The sequence below is a fragment of the Siphateles boraxobius genome, unplaced genomic scaffold (genome assembly GCF_051911475.1).
Source record: "Siphateles boraxobius isolate OS27281-9 unplaced genomic scaffold, OSU_SipBor_1 13, whole genome shotgun sequence".
Lineage (NCBI taxonomy): Eukaryota > Metazoa > Chordata > Actinopteri > Cypriniformes > Leuciscidae > Siphateles > Siphateles boraxobius.
In genome coordinates, this window is record NW_027508733.1 from 31639623 (window position 1) to 31663852 (window position 24230).

Consider the following 24230-nt stretch of genomic DNA (forward strand, 5'->3'; position numbering starts at 1 on the left):
TCTGAAAGTTGGTATGCTATACATTAGCTGTTTCCATCCACCTCTTTTTATACAACTTTTGGGATATCACTTGTAAAAACGCTGGATGGAGACGCCAAGATGCTCAAAAACTTATGCGCTCAATGGTGGCGGATCATTTTTTTTATCCGATCAGAAGACATGCGCATAAACTACAATGGAAACACATTTAACGAATAAATCCTTCGAGGCGCTACAAAAAAGTAATGTGACTTTGTCTCAGCAGAACATCTGATTGGATTTACTGGACTAACCAGCGGACTGATTTCATCGCACAGCATCTCAAACGTTGGTTTGGTCGTTCTGAAATTATGATGATGATGATCTCTCAGAACCGTATTACATGATTGTGTTCCCAAACACCAGCATCCGCCTCGGAACGTTTTTGTTGCGATTCATTTACCTGCTATTGGAGTGTGTTCACACTTGGTATGTTTGGTTGGATTAAAACAAACTCTGGTGCAATTGCTCTATTAGTGCGGTTCATTTGACTAAGTGTGAACTCTTTTGACTCCTTTACACATTTTATAAGCTCTTCAGCTGGTCAAAATGTCATCATATAATGTAGCTACACACATACAATGAGCGCATTTAGCCCTGAACACAGCATTGTTTTGGTAGTTCGGTGAGTTCCGTCACGATATATACATTATAAAAGCTGACCAATCAGGTTGTGAACGTATACTTATACCTTTAGGTTCAGTATCTTTACGTTCATTGTTAAAATGCCAATGTGAACGCTAAGAAGACCAGGACTAAATTTAATTTAATTTAATTGTTTTGGTCCAGACCAAACTAACAAAGCGAACCGAACTATAAGTGTGAACGGTGCTTTATTGCCAAAATGTTTTATGCCATATTTAAATTTAGCGCACAAGTTAAATTCACAACTTTGGATGGAAACATAGCTAGTGAAATTTTGGTGGGGCGTCTCACCATTAGTGGCTGTCTGTCGACTGGGCGTTGGGTTGGTGGATCCTTTCTCTTCTAGTTTGGCTAAAGGGTCGTCAGGGAAACTGTAGCAAATAAGCCGAGCAATGAAGTGCATCACCAGCACCTGTACCCAGTGCGGCACCTCCCTGTACCTCATTGAATTATGGTGGAGAATGCAGGTAATGAGGACCGTCTCCAGTAGACTTATGACCATGAATGCCAAACACACAGAGAAATAGATCCCTAAAGAGGTGAAACCAAATTTTAGAGATTGATGAGTGTTCACATTATACCACATAAGTATATTCTTGATTCTAATTGGTTAACACTCATTCCAAGCGCTCTGGAATACCTGTCGGTCCATCATGGTCTAGTATGTTTGCATAATGACTGTTAAACGGGACAATTCACCATTGTCCATGGCAAAAAACTGGTGATACATTCATGTCTCTCGTTTTGATTAGTTAAGGGCCCTGGAGGACCTCAGTATAAAGCTGAACGTATACAACATTTGATACATGGTTAAAAGCTAAAGATTCTCCAACTGAAGCAAGAGAACAAATTGTTGTTCAGAATTATAACCATTAAAAGATAACTAGTCCATAAAAAAGTTCATAACACAATAATGCAATTTTATTGAATGTTTAATGCTAACATTGCTAATACTAATGGGTTCACTTTAAAAATGGACGTGAAGTCTGACAAACTTTCTACATTCAATGATGCTGCCTCATACAGGTGTGTTTGGGCTAATTGACCTATTAAAGGTGTTCCATTAGCAGTGCTGGGAAGCAGGTCGTTCATAATGAGAAGAAACACTGTATAGCCCAAAATGAGGGTCATTTTGAAGGAGGATCGATCCACACTGTGCGGCGGCAAGTAGAAGGACAGGATGTCAATGATCATGAGGAAGGAGCTGGGGATGATCAGGTTCACCACATACAGAATGGGTCGTCGCTTTATCACCACCTGCAGGATAGAAACAGTAAAGGTCCATTCACTCCATGAATGATAACTATATTAGCGTCCACACCAACACACATTTATTATAAACACACGCTGCAGTTTTGTCATCTGCTGCTTTAAAAGCTCAAGCTCTTTAAAGCAGGATGGATTCTGATTGGCTGTCAATGTTTAAACATTGACAGCCAATCAGAATCCATCCTTCTTTAAAGAGCTTGAGCTTTTAAAGCTCAAGGGTTGAACACATCAACCCAAGGGTTCATCATCTGAAAAAAAAAACATTCTGAAAGTGATTACAATGATATTGTTCCTATGTGTGGTTAAGGTTACAGTTGGTGTGGACTGCTAGCCTGGCAAGCCAGACCCACATCAAGATGTTAGGTCTGGAAACTCACCATTGGCATGCCTCCATCCGAGGAGCGGGATAAAAGGTGTCTTTCAAATTCCCTATGCATGCAATAGGCTAGCGCAACAACCAACAAGAGCACAAACGGTTGTGGCTGAGTGAGTCCCATGCGTTTTTCCCTCCACCGGAGCTAGTTGATACATTAAACTTTTGTCATATCCGGTCAGCAAAACTCCGAACACATCTTACTTTTTTAAGAATGACTTAAGTGCCGTTCTTTGTTCTTTTCTCAAGGAAAAGCTTAACTCCAAGTCCTCCAGAGTCGCAGCCAAATCTGATTCGAAAGACCACTGTTCGCCAGCAGCAGCGGTCATCTTCTTTGTTTTCAAGTAGCAGGGAATTCACGCAGAACCGTCACATCTCTGCTGTCATTATTTTAAGCTCGCCCACCAACTCTATACACGATGTGATTGGCCTGACTAGAGTTTGGTTTTTCCAACTCGAAAGCCAATGGAGAGATGCTAGACTACACTGGCTGTAAAACAAACTTTGCTGCCGCTAGGCTGCATCTAGATTTCTCGGCTAGTGAACTGCTACTCTTTTAACTTTAGAATGATTTTTTAAAATTGTATCAATATAGCTATCATTCTTGGTGTGAGCGGGCCTTAAGATGTGGACTGACATGAATTTCATAGCTGTTTATTTTTTCCCTTTAAATCATGGAATGAATTAGTACAATGTAATACAAATTAATACGTTTTGGGAACAAATTATTAATTGATGATATGCAAAGTGAGAAAAAATTGTGGCCATTCATGAAAGGGGACCTATTATGGCCCTTTTCACAAGATGTAAAATAAGTCTCTGATGTCCCCAGAGTGTGTATGTGAAGTTTTAGCTCAAAAAACCCAACAGATAATTTTTTACAGCATGTTTAAATTGTCATTTTTTGAGGCTCAGAAAAACGCACAGTTTTAGTGTGTATCCCTTTAAATGCAAATGAGCAGCTGCTGCCGACCCAGAGGGCGGAGCCTCACGAGCTAGCGCTGCGTGTCAGCACAATCTCATCTCATGGAATGATATCAGAACATAAACTCTCAGTAGCCGTGTTCATTTCGACCCGGAGTCGGACAATAATGCCCACAGAGCCAGATAATATACTGTATGCTGTATGGGGATAGAACAGGTATAGTCTAGTTTAATTACGGTTATAACTTATTTTTCCATCTTGCTTTTATCCACTATTAGTAGGCTACAAGTCTGTTGTAGCGGACCGTGTCCGAATGTTGTAAAAATATACTGATGAGTTCAATGAAGTTTATTGTACATCACACAAAAGATGAAGCATCAGTTTTACTCCAGAAAATCACTGTAAGAGCTGAATAAACACTGTATAAGAAGTGCGCATTGAAGTCTTATCCGTAATCTCCCTCTCCCTTTCATTATCATCAGCATACACAGTGAAGTACAAAAAACACTCGTTACAACTAACAGTAAACAAATATATACACACCTTTTCAGGGGGTGCTTAATAAACTGGTAAACTGTATATCTGTATAACAACTCCTGTGATCTGTAATAAATTGCGCGCTCTCACTTTTATTACTGCCATGATCAATAACTTTAGGCCTATCGCTCCAGTAAATAAACAGAGCTATGTGGATTAATAGGTCCAGCTACACAACACCGACAACGCTTGGGAGACATTCTCGTCAGTGCAGAAATGGGGGATGTGTACAACTCTCAACTCGCTGTGAACTCGATCAGGGCGGTTCTATGTTAGAACGGCAGTGTCTGTCAACACTCGTGGGCGGGGCCTGTGGCTTTATTGACGTCACTAAAGCCGCATTCTGAAAACAGGTCGTTGGGAGACACTGCTTATGATTTATGGGGATTTAAAAAAAAGGAGTGGGTGGATTTTTATCACTGCTCGGTGGTTGTGTACACACACTGCCATCACACATTTATGTCCAAACACCATGCAAAAGTGAATTTTGCATAAATGTCCCCTTTAAGAATTTGGTCCCACAACTTAATAATTTGTTCCCTGATTTTAGTTAAGCTAAGGCCACAATGTAATTAAATTAAAATGACTAAACAAATTAGTTAACTAAATTTAGTTAACTAAAATGAGGAAACCAATTAATAAAACATAAGAATTAATTCTTAATTTCTTAATTCATAACATAACAAAAACAACACTTCGGTTCATTACTCATTTAATTTCGGTTCCCGATAACGGGAACGAGCATTGCGTCAGAGAACTCTGTTTCTCAGAATACCGAAGCCTGATTAGTTCACATCTGACAAATGGCCCAACAAGATGGGCGGGGCTGACTGCCAATATAAGTCACACTGAACGGCTATCTAGTCAGATTATCTCGAAGGTGCTCTAGCCTTAGAGATCGTGTTCATAACCCTCAGAGGGAGGCCTGAAGGCTCCCGTCAAGAGGCCATGGGTGAAGGCTCCACAGCTCGGGCTGGGGGTGCCAGATCGACCCTTTCACTTGGGAAAGGAGGTCCCTTCTCAGAGGGGATAAAATAACTGGTTAAGGTTACAGTTGGTGTGGACTGCTAGCCTGGCAAGCCAGACCCACATCAAGATGTTAGGTCTGGAAACTCACCATTGGCATGCCTCCATCCGAGGAGCGGGATAAAAGGTGTCTTTCAAATTCCCTATGCATGCAATAGGATAGCGCAACAACCAACAAGAGCACAAACGGTTGTGGCTGAGTGAGTCCCATGCGTTTTTCCCTCCACCGGAGCTAGTTGATACATTAAACTTTTGCCATATCAGGTCAGCAAAACTCCGAACACATCTTACTTTTTTAAGAATGACTTAAGTGCCGTTCTTTGTTCTTTTCTCAAGGAAAAGCTTAACTCCAAGTCCTCCAGAGTCGCAGCCAAAGCTGATTCGAAAGACCACTGTTCGCCAGCAGCAGCGGTCATCTTCTTTGTTTTCAAGTAGCAGGGAATTCACGCAGAACCGTCACATCTCTGCTGTCATTATTTTAAGCTCGCCCACCAACTCTATACACGATGTGATTGGCCTGACTAGAGTTTGGTTTTTCCAACTCGAAAGCCAATGGAGAGATGCTAGACTACACTGGCTGTAAAACAAACTTTGCTGCCGCTAGGCTGCATCTAGATTTCTCGGCTAGTGAAACACACTGCCATCAAACATTTATGTCCAAACACCATGCAAAAGTGAATTTTGCATAAATGTCCCCTTTAAGAATTTGGTCCCACAACTTAATAATTTGTTCCCTGATTTTAGTTAAGCTAAGGCCACAATGTAATTAAATTAAAATGACTAAACAAATTAGTTAACTAAATTTAGTTAACTAAAATGAGGAAACCAATTAATAAAACATAAGAATTAATTCTTAATTTATTTAATATTCATAACATAACAAAAATAACACTTCGGTTCATTACTCATTTAATTTCGGTTCCCGATAACGGGAACGAGCATTGCGTCAGAGAACTCTGTTTCTCAGAATACCGAAGCCTGATTAGTTCACATCTGACAAATGGCCCAACAAGATGGGCGGGGCTGACTGCCAATATAAGTCACACTGAACGGCTATCTAGTCAGATTATCTCGAAGGTGCTCTAGCCTTAGAGATCGTGTTCATAACCCTCAGAGGGAGCCCTTCTCAGAGGGATCAGCCACCATTTCCGGGAACCACGGCTGGTTCTGCCGGAGTGGCGTCACAAGTAAGACCGAGCATCTGTCCTCCCTGGTTTGGCTGATGACCTGAGGGTGCAGTGCTACCAGCAGGAAGGCATAGAGGGGCAGAGGAGGCAATCTGTGGGTCATTGAGTCTAAAGAGCCACTTATGCCTGTCCGAAAGTGCTCCAAATAATGCAGACCGTCACGGGGTGGAGTCTCCATTTCCCTGGAGGCGGTCTGCTCCGGGACAGAATATCTGCTCCCGTGTTCATGGATCCTGGCACGTGCAGAGCTCGTATCGAGCAGAGATTGTCCTGTGCCCACAGGAGGAGGCGGTGTGTCAGTCTGTTCAGAAGACGGTTAACCCCTTCTTGGAGGCATCTGTCAAGACTACCTTCCTTCTGGAGACTGAGCCCAGTTACAGGCCCCTGTGATACAGATGAGGTGATTTCCAGGGGGCCAAGGCTCTGGCACAACCGTGGCTCACCCTGAGAGGTGTGATGGCTCAAGATGGGATACGGGCCTTCAACCAGTGTTGTAGAGGCTGCATGTTTAACAGGCCCAAGGGAACTACAGAGGAGGCTGCTTCTATGTGGCCCAGTAGCTTCTGAAATGTTTTTAAAGGGATGTTGCTGAGATCCAAGCCTGCATGTTGGATGAGTCAAGTACTGTCCCGAGGAATGCAATGCGTTTGCATTTGCAAAGTGGTTGAGGAGCAGAGATCTGTGTGTGCACAGCTCCTCCTTCGATTGGGCTAAGAACAGCCAATCGTCGAGGTAATTCAGGACGTGAATTCCCCACTGTTTCAGAGGGGAGAGAGCTGCATCCACGCTGGGGGGGATATCTGAATGTGAAATATGCATCCTTCAGATCCACCGATATAAACCAATCGCCCGGGCATACCTGCAAGAGGATGTGTTAAAGGTTAACATCCTGAACGACCCGTCTTATTAGAGCACGGTTCAGAGATCTCAAATCGAGGATAGGCCTGAGACCACCATCCTTTTTGGGGACCAGGAAGTAGCGGCTGTAAAAACCTGACTCGTTGTGGGCTGCGGAAACCTTTTCTATTGGGCCCTTTTCTAGCAGAACCTGTATTTCAGCACAGAGGACCTGAGAGTTAGTGTCAGAGACCGAATTGTACATTACACCCCTGAAGCAGGGGGTGGTCTGCGAGCGAATTGGAGCAAGTAAACCCATTTTATTGTCTCTAAAACCCAGTTTGATATGCCCGGAATGGCTTCCCAAGCCTGACTTCAGGCGGCGAGGGGTTGGAAAGTCGCAGATGGCAGCCCGTCACACTGTGGTGGGGGGATGACGCTTGCATCAGCATGAAACGACAGAGAAATTTGTTTTTTATTTGATTTACCATAACAGCGGGAGATGGGGGGTCCAGTCTTGGTAACAAACACCTTAAACGCCTTCAATGCCCAGAACTGAACAGGGGGAAGGTGAACACACAGTTTTTTCAGTGGCGGTCTGGACTCCAGCACTCCGCGAAGCGATCCACAGCAAGACTGGTCAAGCCCGAGGGGGAAACTGAGGACTTAAGGAAAGCTGTCATGTCAGTTTTCTTGATTTCCATTAAGTTGAGCCAAAGGTGGCGCTCGAGGACCACCAAGTTGGCCATGGTTTGCCCGATCGCCTGGGCTGTGGTTTTGGGTGGGCGGAGTCATCACTGGAGTTTGCCCAGTCCTCTGCATTAGATGCAGCCAAGGACATCAAGTCTTTACAATCACCCTCAGAACCAAAGAAGGAAACCATGCCACTTGTGCCAGAAGAGGGGCTTTGGGAATCGCAGGTAAAGAGCACTGGGGAATCAGCATGCAGTGGGGAGAGCGAGACACGTGGGCGCTGGGCCGGCTGAAGTCTGTAGCTGAAGAGTCTTTGATCCGCTGCAGAGGCTGTTCTTTACGGTGAGTAGAGGCTGCTTCTTCTTCGGAGTCAGCGAGGAGATTAATCTTCGCGGTGAAGGAGTGTAAACCTGACTAGATAGCCGTTCAGTGCGATTTATATTGGCAGTCGGCCCCAGCCATCTTGGTGGGCTGAAATTCACAGACATGAACCAATCAGGCTTCAGTTTTCGGAGAAAACTGAGTTTCCCCATAGCAATCTGACGCAATGGGAAGTGAACCGTATTGAAAAGGAACAAATTGTGGCTATAACACATACAAATTATTTTATATGCTATGTAATCCACTTTAATTTTAATGTGAGCGGGCATGACCATTTGTAAATTGAATGTGTCTGGCTTCCAGTGTCAAATCTGCTTTCACAAAACAGCTTATTATGCTGCTTGATATTGCAAACTGGCATTTCATATTATTTTAATGTATTGTCATAATTATAAACAGTAGTTTGTAGCGCAAATAGTGTTACCATTTACTACACTTGGTTATTCTAGTTATTTATCTATTGCAGATAATGAATCAGAAGTCACACACATTCACCGAACATAACTTACTTGTTGCAAATAAGATGGATAATTTGGCAAATATCATTTGGTTGTGAAAATGTACTGGAGAAATAAAGTACCATGCTACTTTAAACATAGCCATTTATTCCCCCTGGTTTTGTTCCTTTCTTACCCAGAAAGTGATGATGTCCCATTCGTCTATTCCAAAGTTCAAAATGTGTGCGTCACCCAGTATAACCACCAGCTCCCATTCTCCGCTGGCCTGCAGGTATCGCTGTGAGTTTTCGGTCATCTCCGTAAAGGACAGGGCAGGACTGACACGCACATCCTTTACTGAAGGGGTAAAAGGATTTACAGATATTACAATTACAGTTAAAGACACATTCAGGAACCTGCTTTGCCTAATCAGCTAAATTAGTTGTTGAATTGTAATAATTTGTTTTCAGGTCAACATGAAATCTGTTTATATGTTTTTGTCATATTTATTAATTTATTCCAAAATGCATTACAACTTCCATGCTATTCCCGCATACAATGACTTGAATACACAGCTTCTAAGAGCATGTTTTAATTGCTGTATTAAAAAATATTTTTTTCTCTGCCCTGATATCATTAAAAGAATGAAATTCTTGAAAAGAAATTTGTAGGAAGCTTGGAATACAATTATTTTTTCTTAGGTGTTTTTATTTTTATGTATTTATTATGGAAGCTTGTTTCCACCACAGAATCTCACAATTCGAACTATATATATATATATATATATATGAGTTTTTATATCCCACAATTTGCACTTTTTTTCTCAGAATTGCGGGTTTATATCTCACTGTTCTGAGAAAAAAAGTCAGAATTGTGGGTTATAAACTCACAACTGTGAGTAATATAGTCAGAATTGCGAGATAAAAAACACACAATGGTGAGTTATTTAGTCTGAATTGTGAGATATAAACACAATTGTGAGTTATTCAGTCTGAATTGCAAGGCATAAACTCACAATTGTGAGTTATAAAGTCTGAACCGTGAGAGATAAACTCACAATGGTGAGTTATTTAGTCCGGATAGGTATATATAAATTTGCAATTGTGAGTTATTTCATCTGAATTGTGAGATATAAACTCACAACTTATATTTAAACTGTTCAAAACATTTTCTTATTGCCAAATGCCATATTACATTACTACATGTGAAAGTCCACAGAAACTAAGATGGGTTACGTGGACCTTCACAGGCCTCAGAAACACACAAAAGGAAACGCCTCTATGGCAAATATGCGCTGAGATGGCAGGAAATGTGGAGAGCAATGAAAGCGGTGACGTTACTGGTATGCATGTAGGAGCCGAAGGTGAAAGAGCAGTTCTGTATGTCGAAAGGGAAGCTGAAGATCTCAAGGTTACAGGCGCTAACCAGCCTCAACATCCTGTCATAGCGGATATGGCCCGTGTGGTTCACATACACATAAGGACAGGCCTGAGAGACATCGTCATCCACACTAAACACCAGAAGAGAGAGAGGATAAATATTCATTTGAGTTGAAATTATTTTATAATTCACTTGTAGCCTATATTATTATCTTCTGCTAAGACGTCCATTACAATTTACAGAATTGGCCTAAATAAAAGATGAACACTGCAAAAATATGAAATATTATAATATTCGTACTATAAATCTTCTGAGGTGATTGGAAATCTTCTGACGCAAATGGTGCCAGTTTCATTTGTATGAAAAAAGAGACAAGAGATTTTCAAAGATTATAGGTTTTACAGGAAAAATACTATATCAGTTTTTCTATTTCAAAATTTCACGTATAATACAAAGTTTTACTTGCCATTTCTGTGTAAATTTCTGTGTAAAATAAAAAGTGAAAATTGTTTCGAAACCACTTTTTTTCAGTGTGACGTGAGACACAAATGTAGTTTCGGTTTCAGTTAAAGCGCTTTCACATCGATAAAGGTACAGTAACTATAACAATAACAATATTAGCGCCCAGCGGACGATCATTTTCTATTCATTAGAAATACGCTGCAGTTTTGTCATCTGCCGCTTTAAATGATTAGTTCACTTCAAAATGAAAATTCTGCCATCATTTACTCACCCTCAAGTTGTTTCAAACCTGTATTCATTTCTTTCTTCTGCTGAACAAAAAACAAGATATTTTGAAGAATATCGGTGACTAAATGGTTCATGGGCGCGATTGACTTCCATGGTATTTTTTTTCCTACTATGGAAGTCAATGGGGTCTAGCAACTGCTTAGTTACCGATATTCTTTAAAATATATATTTTTTTGTTCAGCAGAAGAAAAAAATTCATACAGGTTTGAATACTTTTGAATGTTCTCTGATCATCATGAACACATAGTAACATTTTAAAAAAAATTAGAAAGTCGTTCCATGACGATGTGTTTCTCTTAACGTTTTGAGAACATTATTAAAGTTCTCAAAACTTTAACTTAACTTCTATTCTATGCTATTCTATTCTATTAATGTTAGGCTACTAGAAGAACATTTGTTCATTATTTTGAGGGAACCTTGCCAGAACGTTAGCTATAGTTCTGAGAACCTGTTTGCTTGATATATACAACATGGACGACAACAAATATTAGGAATTTGCACTGAATTCTGAATTAATTTTTTGGGGATTTTTTGAGCAATAAAACAAAACAAAAATGTCCCGATCCTTCCCACTAGATGGCACTTACAACTCATAAACGATAATGTCAGGAGTCCAGAGATCTTTGACAGGAAGAGAGATCTTCGTAATGCCATCACAGTGTTCTGGATCCCAAATGAGGAACTCATGGAACCAGTACTAAAACCAAACATGATTAAATAACAGGATTGTGTAATATTCAGGCGATTATTTAAACATATCTTAGTGTTTATGCACCAAACTTACCAGCCTGAGCCAGAGGAATGTGGTAAGAATTTGTGCTTTTTCATTCTGCAAAACAGAACAGGCATCAAATGTTCATACGCTAGGATAATTTACACATCCAGACACATATAGCCAGTCCCGTATTAACTCACAACTCCCAAGATAGCGTAGAGAGTGAAGGAGATGTTGGTGATAGTGGGGGTGCTGAGGTTGACTGAAGGTCTGAAGGACTTCTTGTCAATGACTTGCTGTAGAGATTCATAAGTGGGTCCACTTTGTCCGTCTTCACACTGAAGCATATTCACCAGACACTGCAACACTTAATAACACAATAAACCAGGGAAACTAACTTAGCCTGACTTCATCTGATGGCCATTTTCCCATTTATTAACACTTTTTATTTGGAGTCAGATGCAAATACTTCAGTAAACAGTTTTACACTGAAAAATATGGTGTAGAAACAATTTTCACTCAGAACTTAATTTCAAATGAATTGAATTAAACATGACATTTTAAAAGAGAAAGACTGAAATAGTATTTTTCTGTAAAACACACACATATAATGTTTGTTTTATTTACAACTCTTTTTTTTTACAGTGTATAAAGAATTCTGCCACTTTTAAGCCAATTACTTTCCAACATTTCCAATTGTATATTTTATCTTATTTGATCATCCCTAATGTTGTTTTTTTTAGCATATTTAACTTTCAACTGTAAATTAAAGTATTTTCATTTTAGTCCATGTTATCCATCTAATCTTATCTTGTATAGAAAGCAAAATAAATTCACAATGACAGCAGAATTAAGACGCTGTACAGAAGTTGTAATTACTGTGGAAAACCTTTTTTGTGAAGTAATTATCATTTTATGAATAAACAGTCAAAACAACAACTAAATTTAAAATTTAAATTTTTTTTTTAAGACAATTGATTCTGAATAAAAGGTAATGCTGAATCATTATCAAGATATTTCATTATTGTTTTTAAGCTTACAAAGACAACACTGACCAAAAGTATTAAGTCCGTGCTCCACATATAAGTTCAATTCATTACCTGTAAGTAGAATGAAACATGCCAAAAGAAAACGCCAAAGATGTCCCATAATGCTGTGTGTGGATGAGATTTCCTATTGTTTAAAACTGCTTAAGTCTAAATCACACCGCTTACTTCCACAGGTGAAGTGTGCTGACTCTTTACTGGAAACATCATGTGCGGTTACATGTTGTTTAACACCTTCGGTAACCACTGACCTAGCTTGTTTTAATAGCTTTGGATCCATTTGGTTGAACTCATTAGTGATTTATCTTGTTTTTCCATTAGACGAAAAAAACATGTTCAATGTCACACATTTAATTAGAAGAAAGAACACCGGATTCACACAAGAGCTGTTATGGCTCTTCATGATGTTGCCACTCTTTCTTTATAAATCTACTTTTGCAGTTGTTTTTTTTATATGCCATGACTAGTTTTATATTTTCAGGATCTCAGCTTTAAATCCACAGACTGGTGTTGTTTGTATGGCACCTAACATATAACATTTATTATTATTTAATTTTTTTAAATTAATATCATGCATTATTATTGCATTTTCATAATTTATTATAATTAATACTTAAAAAATGTGTTAAATATCTTTATTTCAACTCAACAAACAATTTGACAAAACAACCAGAAAACAAAAGAAGAGCAAAGTTTTTGATATTTTTATTGTAGGTTTTTCCTCAAAATTAACTGGACAGTGACTAAAGATGAAATTGCTATTCATCCTGTACCAAAACTAATAAAACGATTTGGTGATACAGGTAAAACAGAATGTCAGATTTAGTTTACAGATTTCAGTCATATTTAGATTACATTTACTAAATTTAAATATATATATATATATATATATATATATTCTAGATAAAAAAAGTCACACAATTCTATGCAATTATAGGTATTGGGACACTTAAAGCTCCTATAAAGAGTATTTTGTTGATGATCCCTTGCATTAAATCAGGAATAAATCTGGGCTCCATTGATCTCATCAAACGTTTGGTATCTTCAGTTCACAGAGCAGGCAATAATATACTATGACTTTTTGTCTAGACTGTACGAGTGCAACCACAGAACCATAATTGTGCTTAAACTCACAACGATAAAGAGAGTATACAGTATAAAGAGCACACGGTCAATGACCTGACCAAACATGATCCATTCATTGGTGCTGTTGTCATTATTGAAGTGCTCTTCAACTTGGTGGCGGATGGCCAATAAATCTTTACTCATCTTCTTCATTTCCTCTAGACATTGTTCCCAGACACTCACTGGACTTGCACTAACTTGTACTTTCTTTGGAATATCAGACATGCTGTTTTTGTAGAAAGTGCTCTTAGATCCGTTTGCTGTAGGCAAGAAACAAGAGCACCGTTGGAAAACATCTTTTACACCAATGATATGAACTCTGACATAAAGTTCACACAAATAACTCTAGTGCGGGGGTTTTCAAAGTCAAAGAAAGTGGGCCTCCCTTTTGACACAACGTACACAATTGCGCCTCCCCACCCCCCAATTTCGACACATTTTTAATAGCGATCAGAGTGCCGAGAGCACCGCACACACTTGGTTTGTTTCGCGCATCAATAAAAACGGACTCTCGTCTTGTGTGCCCAATGCATGACTCCTGTATGCCACTGTAATCGTCTTCACCTTGATTACAATCGTCATCCATCAAAACTTTACTAGTGCAACACTGGTTTGCTTTATCCAACCGTGAGCTGTAGTTTGAGTATCATTATGCTCATGCAGCGGTTGGGTGTTTTGAACCACCGTTCAGTCTATATTTTACAGCACCATGAGAAACAGCTTGGGCAGCTCTGAAACAATTACAGAATAGGAGAGAGATCTTGCTTTGAAGCCAAATACACTATTCTCTCCACTATCTCTGATGAAATTGGCTGGGTTTTCTCTGCATTGGGGATGTTTTGGACTGATTGTTTGAATGCATTCGGCTTACTGGATCCTTGGACTGAAAACTTTCCAGAACATGTCAGGGGAGTCGCACCCCACCTTTCGAAAACTTCTGCTCTAGTGTAAGAGCATCCTGGAAGACAAAAGTATCTGCTTACCACCACAGTTTTCTTCACAAGATTTCTTCATACAAGCAAGCTGAGCCAGATATTTCAGGACCAGAATCCTGAGCCACTTAGGTAAGGGAGGAAAGTCACGGGAACCACACAAGATATTGGTGATGATGACAGTCTCAAGTAGACTTGCTACCATCAAGGCCATGCAGAGAGAGAAAAACACATCTAGATCGAGAGAGAAAGATCAGATCAGATAAGGCTAGAGGTGAAGATGGATTTCCTGCTTCTGAAAGAGTCCTGGGCTATGTTTTTTAAATGCCTCGTAAGTGTAAGTACAGTAGATCGTAGAGACCATTAGTACCATTGATGGTCTACGATGCTTTTGAGAAACGCAGCCCAGGTTGTTTTATGCCAAAACCTAGACCTGAAAAACTTAAGCCCAAAGTATACGTCACTTTATATCTTAATGCTAGCTATCTATATGCTAGCCAGTAAGCACATGCATTGACCTCTGTATGTGTAAACGTTAAATGTAGTATACTTTGAAAGGCTATGCATTCAACTGTGTGTAAAAAACAAAACAAATGATACTTTCAGTTGTAAGCTGATTAGCCAGAACAATCTTCATGATTAAACTGGTCAACTCAAGGTCTTTAATACCTTGAAAAATTTTGCTTTTAGCATTCCCACTAATCTCAAGGATGGTCGTCAATGGAGAAATGTACTCCCAGATGGTTGTTATGACATATACCAGCACTAACTGGGCCTTGCTAACCAGCCAAACTTTGACCCCTTTGGTTTACCAAAATACTCTTATTGGGTTGGTTGCACCACCATCCCATGCTGGAACCCATCAACATATGCTGGTGACCATTTTGCCTTAGCAGGGTAAAGATGAAGATACAAAATTAGAGAATAAGAAGGTTTGAGAACATACTAATAAGAGGTAAGTTGTTTCCTGTGACAGGCAGCAGGTCATTCATTAGCAGCAGGAAGACGGTGTAACCCAGGATGAGTGTCATTTTGAAGGAAGCACGGTCCACACTTTGAAGAGGCAGGAGGAAGCTGAAGAGATCCAAAGAAAGCAGGAGGCTGCTGGGAATCAGGAGGTTCACCACATACAGCGTAGCTCGACGTCTCAAGACAATCTAGTCCACAACAGTGAGGGAAAATATTTGTATCAAGTGTCAACTTCTTTTCATAGTAGCAAACATAACACTTAGGGGTGAATTCACTAAGAAATTGTCCAACCTCCTTGTATTGTATATCCATTTTTTGTTGTTTTCAACTTTATTCTCTGTTGTTTTTATTTTATTTATTTTATTTTATTTCTGACATTTTCCATCCTCTTCTTCAACTAGAGTGGTCCAACCAAATAGTGCATTCAGTTCCTGCCCCAAGTGCAGATGACAAGCAAAACCATGTTTTTGAAAATGAACATGATCCTGCTTATTGTCACAGCACATTCTGAACACTTGTAATCATACACACCTGCAGCTAATCACCATCTCATTTGGACTTGAACTGTGTATTACAGGGACTCACTATTAACGTACCTTCATACTCACCTCACATTTCTAACCTGTTTGATCTACATTTGTTTCAATAGACTCCCTCTCTTGGTTTCTTCTCCCTGCTCGGTGTTGGTGTGCCGTTACAGAAAGGCCAGACCAAATACCATGAACCCAGTGGGAGAGGAAATTCTGTCTTCCATTTTTTGAATGGTTGGGAAATTCAAGCAGTATGTGGAGAAGTTTTTGGAATATTGCCACCTGACATCGTTGGATGATCATATTCTGATGGACTTTTTTCTGGATTGACTGGGCAACAACATCGGCCTATTGTTGACAGCAGTAGATTCCAGTGTGACCCTGGCACAATATATGGACATTTTGCTGTGGCTGTGTGGCTCATCATTTACTGTAGGTGAGGTAGAGGATGACATTGCCGCTCAGCTGCAGTCCTCCCAGTCCACTCCCTCCCTCATGATGTCCTTGATCATCTACACAGAGCAATTCCCCTCCGCAGAGCCAGAGCTGATGCCGATGCCCTCTACGGAGCCAGTACCTGCAGCCTCGTCCGTCCTTGAGCCAGAACAGTATGACTAGGTGTGTGAGCCAGTTCTTACATCTGTGCCTGTCGAAATTTTGGTGGAACTGGATGAGGAAGTAAATTGACTCTTCGCTAAGCCACGCCCGAAAACTGCCACTGGGCAATTGTGTCTTAGCAACCGTAACTAGGCGCGGGAGGTCTGGGAAGCTTTCGAGCAAAGGAAACATGCCAAAGCATTGTGCGAATGGATTGTGCAAATCTGATACCCGGTATCCTAAAAGTTTGGACGGGGGAGTGGAATTTTTCGTTTTGTTCATCATGATAATCTTTACAAATGAACACAACTTTTATGAATTTTTATGCTTAAATACAAGCGGCAGAAGTAAAAAGTTAAATGTTTTTATAGATGAACGAATTACACCACAGACGCATGACTCCAAAAGTCACCATCGTTAAGTTTCCGACAACACTTTCAGTCTTTATTTAAAAAAAAACATTTTCCCTAAAGGATTGAGTTTGAAATATTTTGCTGTAAAAGTGGACTATTGAGTAGATGATTTTATCTGTTTGATGTGATGATGATTAATATCCTGACATCCTCTTTTGTCCCATTTAGACAAAATAAATAAATAAATTATTATTATTATTTTTAAATCAAAAGGGGGTATTACTGATGTATTTTATGTTGTAAGATAGAATGAACATATATTGAGCTTATGTTCACCACAGACCTTATTTCAGGCATTTAACCAAAACCCCATTCAAAAAACCCATTGACTTCGGGATGATGGAACCGGAAGTGCTAAAATGCAACTTGCTTCTGCGTTTTGGCCAACAAAGTGAAGTCATACCTGCACCACCCTAAAGGGGGTCGCACACCGGACGAGAAGTGTAGTGTTTCGCATCGCATCTAGGACAACTCGAGGTATCGCACACCGAGCGATGGAACCGAATGTCTGAGTTTTTGCCTACAAAAATACGTCATCTTTGCTGCACTCTTTGAGCTGTAAATCCATTAGGTGATAATCGTTCTTTTAAGTGCAAATATACCTGCTTTGTGCAAAAATTAGGCTCATTACAGATTGTGCCATACACAACTTAGTAAATTCCAAAGGAGGGTGGGAGCTCCAGCTGGAACAGGACCTCCAAAGGCGGTTTCCACCTAATGGTTAGTGGTTTCGATGGTTAGAATTGTTCAAGAATGATGATCAAATGATGAAGAAGAGCCTTATAACTGGTCATATCGAGACACATAGGCCTTATCCCAAATGGCACATTTCATATGCACTTTCAGTCTTGTGGAGTTACAATGGCTGCCGTGTGCGCATGTCCTTTTAAGTCCATAAGACTGTAGGGTGTGCAATTTAGTCATTTTAGGTTTCAGAAGGGTTCTCACAAGCACCCCCCTATGCGGTCGCCGGTCGATATGGGCCCTCAATGAGCACTTATGCTTTTCGCACTTTCGCACTGGTGCGAGCTCCACAGCAGACTTCTTCCCGACAGTGCTGATCATCGTGGCCACGGCTATTTTGTGTGTGTGGTCAGCACACAAATCATCTCCATCCCATGACCCCTCAGCCAAGATGGCCGTTGCTGTTCCAGAGTCTCGTCCCAAGACGGCCGCCGCCATTCCAGAGTCTCGTCCCTTCATGGGCGCCCTTCATGAGTCTCGTCCTGTGATGGCCGCTGCCATGCCTGTGTCTTCGGACAAGATGGCAGCCTCTATGTAACGGTCACCAGCTGGAATGCCCTTGAGAGCCACCCGAGGGCACTCCACATCAGAATATTGTCATTCCCTCACAAACTATATTTCCCATAACTCACTGCCCGGACACTAATGTGTCTCATTACCTTGTTTGCTCACCCTATATAAGCCTGGTTCTTTCTGTCATTCCCTGAAAAGTCTTGTTTAGTGTTACACTGCAATTCTGAGCATTTTCTCTGGTTTCATGTCTCTTGGTTTCTGGATTTCTTGCCTGTTCCATGGATTACTCTTTTGCCAGTGTTCCCTGCCTTGTGTTTGTTATTGTTTGGACTGAATACCCGGTGTTTATGACCTTTGCCTGTTTTTGACTAAGGGTGTATTCACACCAGGAAAGTCCGATAGTTCACTTGCTTTGGTCCGGACCAAATAAAATGTATTATTTTTTTTTTTTGGTGCGGTTCGCTTTCACACTTCTCTTTTTGCAAGTGAACCAAAATTTTTAAACAAAACCACACGTGTGTCGTGCCGAATCGGTGTCATTGGTTGTTGCGTTAAATCTTACCCAGATACAATAGTGCTATTTTCTGATTTGCTAACAACACCAGAGGAGACGCGTTTGATTTCCTGCCGGTTCCACAGTGAGAGCGGCGCGGCCAGAGTTTTGGGCGCTGCGGCATATTAAATATATTACAAATAGTTTTTCAGCGTGAGAAATACAATGTGTGGCGGGAGAGTGTGACAAAAGACCGAAATGAGTGACTGTCACGCTCAATGCGTGACACTTGAGAGCCCTGTCACTCATTCATTCCTTCATTCCATTCCAATGATGCACACACGACGCGCAGAAAGACGCGCAACAGTATCGTGTGGCCAGACAGCTCGCCGGAATGGAATGTAGTAGGCTACAACAGATCACTTTCCCATAACGCAACTCCAACTAAGGAAGCTTGTTAACTCAAAGGCGCAGTGCTTTCTTGCAATTGGGTCGGTTCATGTTCACACCGTAAACGAACCGTACCAGAGTTCGTTTGCAACCGTACCGAGACCACCTCTTCAGCTAGGTCTCGGTTCGGTTGTTTGGTCCGCACCCGAGTTCGATTGCTGTATTCACACCTGCCCAAAAGGTCCGCACCAAGGGGGTAAACGAACTAAAGTTCGATTCAATCGAACCAAACAAGGCAGGTGTGAATACACCCTAAGATTGTGGATTACCCTTTCAAATAAACTGCATTTGGATCCTCAACCTTTGTGTCTCTGAGCAGTTCGTTAAAGTCATAGTGTAGTCAAACATTATTTATAATTTTTTTTGTTGGTGTCTGGATCAAAGTGGTGAAGCTGTGCTGAATAGTCAGAGTGACATACGCCAAATCATGACAGTAAATCACTATTGTGATTCTTTCTTAGTGAATTGCCCCTCTCTAAAATACCACTAACATAAACAATGAGGTTATCCCATCCTCCTTCCAGAAAGAGCAGTACAGGTTTTTCTGCCAGCAAGTCAATCAGCTCCCACTCTCCTTTAGTTGTCATTGCTTCAAGAGACTGCTTGAATATCTGCTCCGCTGACTGAAAGAAGAACAACTGAACATCATCACCTGTAGAGAATGAGACCAACAAGTACTCATGTAATTACATGTATTAATAAGTAGCCACACAAGGAATATACCATTTTCAGTTTTGCTCACTCACGAGAGTGTTTGTAAGAGTTGAAAGTATATGAGCAGTTTTGGAAATCAAATGGAAAGGTGTAGATGTCCAGTTTGCATGAGCTGAACACATGAATCGGCAGTGCATCAATAACTTCACCAGTAGAGGTCACATAGACGTAGTATGTGTCTGGTGCTCGGTTTTCATCCATGCTGCAAAATGATGGTTGGTAGCAGGTTAAAGACAGAAAGGGAAATTCACCAAGAATTTTACTTTTTGCATGTGCACAATCCAACACACTCACATGGCAACTATTTTACATTTTGCTGAATTGTTGGCTAAATCATAAGAATTCGTATGATCTCATTCGTACGTTTTCGTACGATCTGCTATACTTCCCAATGACAGTTAGGTTGGGGTTGGACCATAATGATTACTTTTTCTAAAAATCTTACGTTTCCATACAAATCACATCATACAAATGTATACGAAATTACCAGCACATAAATTAGTTAATTTTTTTATGAGATCTGGTTGGCAATTATTTTTTGTTGTTATTGTTGTTTCTGTTTCCTTGTCACTAGTCAAAGCTGTTACATTTGACTTGTGTAACTTACAATTCGTTAATGACAATGTCTGGAACCCATATCTTCTCTCTTGGTAGTGAGATCTTTTTTGTTCCACACTCATCAGGATCCCAGCTCAAACCTTCAATCTGCCACCTCTACAAAAAATAATAATTCTATCAGCACTGCTCTTTAAATAGTGCTCTTGCAATAGTTAAAACAGGCTTGGATATATTAAGCACTGTAAAATGTTATTGGATCACGCAAACCGGCTGTTAATACCAGGTCTAAACAGGTCTTTGTCATGACTCTTACCGTCCTCACCCACAGATATGTTTCCAACACCTGTGATTTTTCATTCTGAAAGGGAAAATATATGGATTCTATAACCCTTTTTAGTGGAATTGGTATTATTCTAATGTCATAATGTTGTACATTTTTTTAAGTAAAAGCTGTAGTCTTCCATAGATTTGCTTACCACTCCTAAAATGCCATAAAGAGTCAAATCCACACTGACGTTGGTGGGAGTTTTCAGACTTATAACCGGCCTTGCCTCGCTGTAGCTGATGACTTCCTCTTTCATGGCATTAAGGAGAGACTTTGTTGTTGGTTCTGAACAGTTTAACAGCTCTACAGATCCTAGCAAGAGAGCTGAAAGAACAATACTTGAATTCAGGATGTGACATTTTATTTATTTCTATCAGATTATAGACTGATTGGTTATGCAGTGAACTGCGGTTTGTGTTTGTTAATTAATGTATTTTTTTGGATAACATTTTTGATGGTCCACTTTAGGCATTCTACTAACTATAAGTAACTTTGCAACTACATGTCAACTAACTCTCATTGGAGTATTAGTAGACTGTTAGTAGACTGTTAGACTGTTATTAAACTGTTAGGTTATGGTTCGGATTTGTAGAATAAGATGATGTAGTTTCAAAGTTAGTTATAGTCAGTAGAATGTCTGTTGAGGAGCATCAAAATAAAGAGTTAGTAGATATTAAGCTGACAGTCTACTAATACTCTAATTAGAGTTAATTGACATGTAGTTGCAAACTTACTTATAGTCAGTAGAATGTCTAAAGTGGACCATTGAAATGTGTTAAGTTTTTTTTTTTAAATAAATCTATAATCAAAGTACCTTAAAACAGTAAAAAAAAAAAAGAAAAAAAAGAAGATTTATATGGAAATATAATCTTACATTGTATAATGAAGCAGTTGGTGATCCACTGGAACCAAGTGTGAGTGGAAAACCATGCTGAAGCCTGTTGAATCTAGTATTTGCAATATATGGCAAATATGCACAAATTACAATGCCACTGAGTAATTAAAACTAAAGTACGGAGCCCCTAAAGGGACATGGTGATGGAAAATATGAGATGGGAGAAAAAAATATTTAAATGCTTTTGCGTTCTCTTGCAAAAGTTTTGCGTTCCCCTGAGAAACCCGAGCAAACGCAATGTGTCTTGATGGAAAATCATAAGTTTTGTGAGCAAACGCAAAGGTTGTGAAATATATTTTTTCCTCCAGTCGTGTCCCTTAGGGGCTCAGTACAAAAGCTTTATCAAGATTCGTTAACATTATCAAGATATTAAACTGTACAAAATTATAATTTCCCTTAACACTTTTTAGTGATAGTTGGGGAAATTAAAAACTACAGGTCAATACAAACTAAAAAGAAACAAAGAAACAACTGTAACATTTCAGCAAACTTAAAAATAAGGAAAATAAATTTCCATGGCCAATACACATAAAATGTAAATAAAATGTTATAACTTGTGTCATATGTCAATGTCATACTTTTCTTAGTCTTACCTGTGTTCTTGGAAGACAGATAAAAGCCATCAGGTCCCCAGTCAATTGGATTGTAACTAAATATTAAGCAGATTTTACTTTGCCAATTTGTATGTGTGGAGGTTTAAAGCACAATGGCTATAGTGAACATAACTTAAATACTTGCTTTTTATATGACTTATTTGCTTACACAAATTAGAATAACCAGAAGAGGGGACAATGGCTTTTTCACACCCATCTTTCTAAAATCAATCTCAATATTTTACAGCCATTCGACAATATTCAATATTTGCTTGCCAGCAAGAAATTTGCAGTAGTCAAGATGAAAGCAGACTGGGGCCTGAACCAGAATATGAGCAACTTCTCTGGTAAGAAAAGTTCTCGAAAATGTTTTACAGGCAAACTAAATGATGGTTGTCTAGAGTTGAAACAATGATCTTGTCTTTCTGTGGGTGAGATGGTTGAGTTGACAATGTCTTGGGAATGGTGGGTCTTGGCTCTTTCTGTTTTTAACCGTTAATAGATGTTTCCTTTGCAAAAATAATACAACTGTACCAACAAGCCAAAACATACAGTTTTCTGCACACTTTTATTGCCATCGATGAAGGTTCAATGAAGAACCTTTAACATCCATTATATCTTTCCATACCACAAAATGTTCTTTATTGCTGATGGGGGTCTTTAGATTATTAAAATGTTCTTCACATTATTAAAAAATGTTTTTTTTTTTTTAAAAAGAACTGGTAACAGTTCTTTGGGAAACAAAAACATGTTTGTGGATTGTAAACATACAGTATTTTCTCTACAGTTTTTATTCTTAATTTTAGTAGATTATTTATTTAATCATTATTTCTAACCTTGATGGCAAAATTAATCAAATTAACAATTAAAAATCTTGAAAATGAAATTAAAAGTGGTTTCTTATTTATTTTAGCATTATGATATAGCACCAATGGATAAAGTCCCTGGTCTTATTCATGTACAGTGATGTCCCTTACATCAGTTGTCTGTTTCATTACCATCTTGCCTAAAAGTTCAAATAAAATGACAGGATAAATGAACCAATGTAGAACACCACTATAAAATACAATCCATAATGCTTTCCTGTTTTAGATGGACAACAGGTATTAGCTTAGCTTGCTAAAACAAGCACAGTTGAGGATTAATGCTGCCTTCAAGTTTTATCAGAAATTTCCTACTTTCCACTTCTAAAGTCGTGATTACAAGCTTGTTGCATTCAAGTGATTTGTTGTCGGAAAGAACAGGATTCATGGAGGACACCAGGATTATTCTTGACTATTTTTTGAGGAAATCTTGTTAAAGCCAAAATGTAAAGAAATTTAATTTTGTAGTGCCCCATTCGTTGACAACCATAAAAACATTCACAGCGCTATCTAGATAGTCAGCTTGCTGACGATTCTGGAATTTCGGTCAAATACAGGCTATTTTTGCTGTGTATAAAACATACAATATGCTTCAAATGATTATTCATATATGTCAATATGCACCACTTTAACGAAAAGACAAGGTTATGAGGCTGTTGTGGAAAAAGAAAAAACAAATAAAGAAAAGCAGTCACTGTAGCAATCGTTCTCCCCTCCACCATGTTTAAATTTTTTGGCCCTCCCAACTCGGGAACTTTAAATTAATAAGTAAATTAATTTGAGAGGGCGTTCATGTCCAATTTTTAACTAGGAACCTCATATTTATGATCATAGCATGTGAAGGTGGCATAAAATTTAACACCAAAAAACAATGGTAAACAAATCTCAAAATTGAGTCATGAGAGGAATAACAACATTACATGTTCTCCTACTCAGGCAGTGACCACAGGGTTTAATGGATCATACAAACTAAGCAAACCAAGGTTGAAAACACTACGCTACACTTACACTATGTAAATGATGGCCATTTGTAAAACCTGAACATTTGATTCAAATTAAACAACCAGATCCTGCATTGTCTTTTATCTATTTGCTATCTTCTTCTTTTCATCACATTTTTCTCAGTTTTGGACTTTCCTCCACACTTAGACAGATTTTTTTGTCCAGAAAAAATTGAACATAAATATAATGGTGATTGAGTGTGACCTGGATGTACCATTGAGTGGTGAGATATTTTGCTAATAAAATTATTGTTGCAGAAGAATAGCATGAGAAATGTATTATGTCTGATGTCTCA

General features: G+C 39.3%; 2 protein-coding genes across 2 annotated transcripts in view; both read right to left on the minus strand.

The window, feature by feature from the left end:
- Positions 1-12322, minus strand: part of LOC143736288 (5-hydroxytryptamine receptor 3A) — a 12693-nt gene extending 371 nt beyond the window's left edge. The window contains exons 1-8 of the mRNA XM_077227031.1: positions 12274-12322; positions 11374-11540; positions 11243-11287; positions 11046-11155; positions 9669-9838; positions 8525-8685; positions 1710-1920; positions 955-1194 (exon numbers count right to left, since the gene is read on the minus strand). Of these exons, the coding sequence (XP_077083146.1) occupies positions 955-1194; positions 1710-1920; positions 8525-8685; positions 9669-9838; positions 11046-11155; positions 11243-11287; positions 11374-11540; positions 12274-12322 (1153 nt within the window). The remainder of the gene's footprint in view (positions 1-954; positions 1195-1709; positions 1921-8524; positions 8686-9668; positions 9839-11045; positions 11156-11242; positions 11288-11373; positions 11541-12273) is intronic.
- Positions 12323-13180: 858 nt separating this feature from the next.
- Positions 13181-22100, minus strand: LOC143735541 (5-hydroxytryptamine receptor 3A). The gene is made up of 10 exons (XM_077225728.1): positions 22071-22100; positions 21457-21529; positions 20734-20906; positions 20571-20615; positions 20307-20413; positions 19732-19901; positions 19477-19637; positions 15223-15433; positions 14328-14510; positions 13181-13604 (listed from the first exon to the last, which is right to left on the minus strand). Exons 1-10 carry the CDS (start codon positions 22098-22100, stop codon positions 13291-13293), a joined length of 1467 nt encoding a protein of 488 aa, XP_077081843.1. The 3' UTR covers positions 13181-13290.
- Positions 22101-24230: the final 2130 nt, after the last annotated feature.